The following is a 3,386-nucleotide window of genomic DNA, read 5'->3' as shown; positions in this document are numbered from 1 at the left end:
TATAGGTATGCACCCAAACTAAAACAGGCTTTCTTGTTAAATGACCAGCATTTCATATAAACTGTGGATGTAAAATCACTAAAGCTAAAATTCGACCCCATCCATCTGAAAAAAAAAAAAAAAAATCAAAACAATCATAAATATTTATAAGTTGATCTAGAATGTTGATTAGGTTTGTAGTAGACAGAGGTTGTAAAACGAACTTTGATCGTGAGATCTAACAGGTGTCCATGCCACCGAGCTCTTCTTCTGCCTCTCTGTCCAGGACAGCATGATCTGACGTAATAACCTGGACTGTGTGGCCATTCCTGAATACATGTGGACTGCCTACTGTTGCACTGAATACGACCGTAATGCATCTTATTCTGAGCGCTACAAATTTCCAGCGTTTGGACCCTATGGACTAAACAATCGTATTAACAATAACCTGTTAGAGGTTCCTGAGAACAGTGGCGGTTCTGGGGGGGGGGGGGGGAACCGCCTACGGCCCCCCCTAGGAATACAGTATATGTAACTCAAATTGAATATGAAAAAGAAGACTGAATAAATGACATTTAAGCAGAGCAAATGCCTTAAATGGTGATCCTTTGTTGATCTGTTTACATCAAACTCAAGAAAATTAAATGTTGAATTCTATTGAATATTGACTGTTTGCTCTTAATGCCCACAATGCACATTTGGGCAGAAAGTAATTGGCCCCTCTAACATAGCCTCTGGCCCCTGCCTGGCCCCCGCCTGGCCCCCCCACCTCACATGGTCTAGAACCGCCACTGCCTGAGAACCCGAATGGACAAAAACTTCCAGATCTTCTATAATGACTGCATGTCAGACCCTTAAAAATCATTAAAACAAAAGGAAATATTTATTAGTTAATCTAGAATGTTGATTAGGTTTGTGGTAGACAGAGGTTGTAAAATGAACTTTGATCGAGAGATCTAACAGGTTTCCATGCCACCCAGCCCTTCTTCTGCAGAACCTCTCTGTCCAGGACAGGTCCGTAATAGTGCGGGTCCATTACTAACAAATAGGTGCTTTCTTTTCCCGTGCAGACACCCAAAATACCCTTGGAGGAATTGTCCCTGTCCCCTCCCATCATGACTGGCGAGCCGCGTGCAAGGAAATGCGCATGCAGCTTCTGGACCTCCAGCTCGAGCTCAGTGCCGCCACTGCGCGCGTGCACCAGACGGCATGGCACATCAAAAAGCTGGTCAATAACCACAGAGGCCTCGTATGTTCCTATCCACTCCCGTGAACCCAGGAAGGATCTGGGTTTATCTCCTACTGCCACTAAAGCTTGCTGGATTTCTTCCAGACTTGGTGCTTGTTTGGACTTTCCACTGGTGGTCGATCTGTTGGCACAAATCCAGGAGCAAATGGTCTGCACAGTCCGGTACCCGCAACCCCAACCCCTGTCGTCCTGCCCATCACAGATGTAATGGTAATAGAGATATTGTCCTGATATAACAGAGCATTTCTCATAGTCAGTCAGTGGTGGTGCCAGTCCTTCATGTGCGTTCTTTAGTAAAGTTTCAGTCAGATCTGTGGTTGCTGATGGCATCGGATTCTGAACACATAACCGCTCTCCCCAGTCTATTTCCTCTCTTTGCCTGTTCATGGTAATACACACAAACCGCTAAAACCTGGTTTTATTAGCGTCTTTTTATTTTATGACCTGTGCGGCGGCTTTAAGGTTTAATAAACGTACGAGCTCCAACATAAACACACAAGCATAAACACTTGTCCACGCTAACCTGTCCGTCTACAAAATCCTTCCCCAGCGCGCGACTAACAGTTCCTCTATAAACACGAGAGCTGAAAATGTTGCCAGATCCGCATGTATCGAGAATAATTGCTGTTCCCAAAAAAAGTACCTGAATAATTCATGGTCACGACACTCTAGCAGTGGCGGCTCCTGCCAAATCTCTCAGGGGGGGCAATTGTTGCGATGATGGCCAAGGTGACCCGTTCAATGGGTAAATTAAAGCTTAAATAATTAGCATCTTAAGTCATCTGTCAGTTTGCCCTCACAAATAACTTTGAACATGGAGAGAGATCAGCTTTACCATTAATCATAAAATGAAGTAAAGCCTTCACCCTAACAATTTAATTCAGTCTTCATCAGATAGCATTTTATTTTAGGTGCAGCAGATCCAGAATAAAGATTGGCATCGGGGCTGATGTGCAATGAATAAAGAAGTACAATTAAACAGTTGGGGAGATACAATAAGTGCAATCAGAATTCACTATTTAAAAATTACATTACTTACTTGTAATTTCCTTGTAACTTATATGATTTTCCCCCCTTTGTAGATACTTGCTTGATGTTTAAATTTGGTCTGGGTGGCCCTAATTTTTAAGTTGGTAATTTATCCTGATTACTACTACGACTGAATGGCATTTCCCTTAATGACACGATGGAGTTGCTCCGAACTGAGGTAATGGTCATGGTGACGAGATCACGACACCAGGTTACGTGTGACGCAAGCACGTAAGTGCGAGCCCTCCCGGAACTCATTCAGACTGTATTGCAGTTCGAAAAAAAAAGAGCCTTAACATGAGAGTCTATGAGAGCAATCCGGGGCGATTTTCAATCAGACTGAAATCGCCCCAAAAGGGGCGGTACTGTACGGAACACAACTCGACGCTGATTGGACTACGATATTCCGAGGCAAGACAGACTCCAGAACAGTCACAGCTGTGATAGAAAAATGTCTTCCCTTTCTCCCATTGGTGGTGCGTCGCCCGACTGCCCTAAGGAACGAGCCGCCCCTGCACTGTAAACAATTCCCTGCTCATGGCACCACAAAATCGCAGCATTGTCAATACAGAATTATGCTTATCTAATAGTATACATAGCAATCATTATTATCATAATCAAAACAAATATTTTAGCATAATCAAAATAATGTCTAATTGACCCGGAACAGCATGATAGCAATGATAATACTGATATTAATAATTAAAATACTAAGATAACATTCATACTAGTCAGTAAAAAATAAACATATTAAACAGGTAAATAACAACAATGGCAAAATGCTAGTTAGCAAGGTTGCATTTCTGAGGTAAAAGTTATATCTGACTTGCTAAAGGAATTTGAAAAAGGCTTTTGATAAGATAAGATAAGATACCTTTATTGTCATTGCACGGTGTACAATAAAATTGAGCAGTAATCCAGCGATGCTTACACATACAATAAGTAAACATAGGAACAAGAAGTATATACATATACATAATACACATACATGTATGTGTGCCTAAAAATCTTAAATATAAAGAATAAAGACTGTGTGTATGCCTAAAAGAAAATATAAATAATATAAAGAATGAAGACTAAAACTATAATTATAAAAAAGACAATAGACAATGGTTGAAAACCGCAGTGA

At 41.3% G+C, this 3,386-nt stretch overlaps 1 protein-coding gene across 1 annotated transcript; it reads right to left on the bottom strand.

The window, feature by feature from the left end:
• Positions 1 to 736: 736 nt before the first annotated feature.
• On the bottom strand, positions 737 to 1,737 carry ufsp1 (UFM1-specific peptidase 1 (non-functional)). The gene has a single exon (XM_062993311.1). It carries the CDS (start codon positions 1,613 to 1,615, stop codon positions 887 to 889), a length of 729 nt encoding a protein of 242 aa, XP_062849381.1. The 5' UTR covers positions 1,616 to 1,737; the 3' UTR covers positions 737 to 886.
• Positions 1,738 to 3,386: the final 1,649 nt, after the last annotated feature.

Source organism: Trichomycterus rosablanca, chromosome 4, assembly GCF_030014385.1.
Source record: "Trichomycterus rosablanca isolate fTriRos1 chromosome 4, fTriRos1.hap1, whole genome shotgun sequence".
NCBI classification, from domain to species: Eukaryota; Metazoa; Chordata; class Actinopteri; order Siluriformes; family Trichomycteridae; genus Trichomycterus; species Trichomycterus rosablanca.
This window is presented reverse-complemented; position numbering and strand designations above follow the sequence as displayed.

Coding starts and splice junctions, on each gene's coding strand:
- ufsp1 (XM_062993311.1), bottom strand. CDS start 1,615: ATGAACAGGCAAAGAGAGGAAATAGACTGGGGAGAGCGGTTATGTGTT.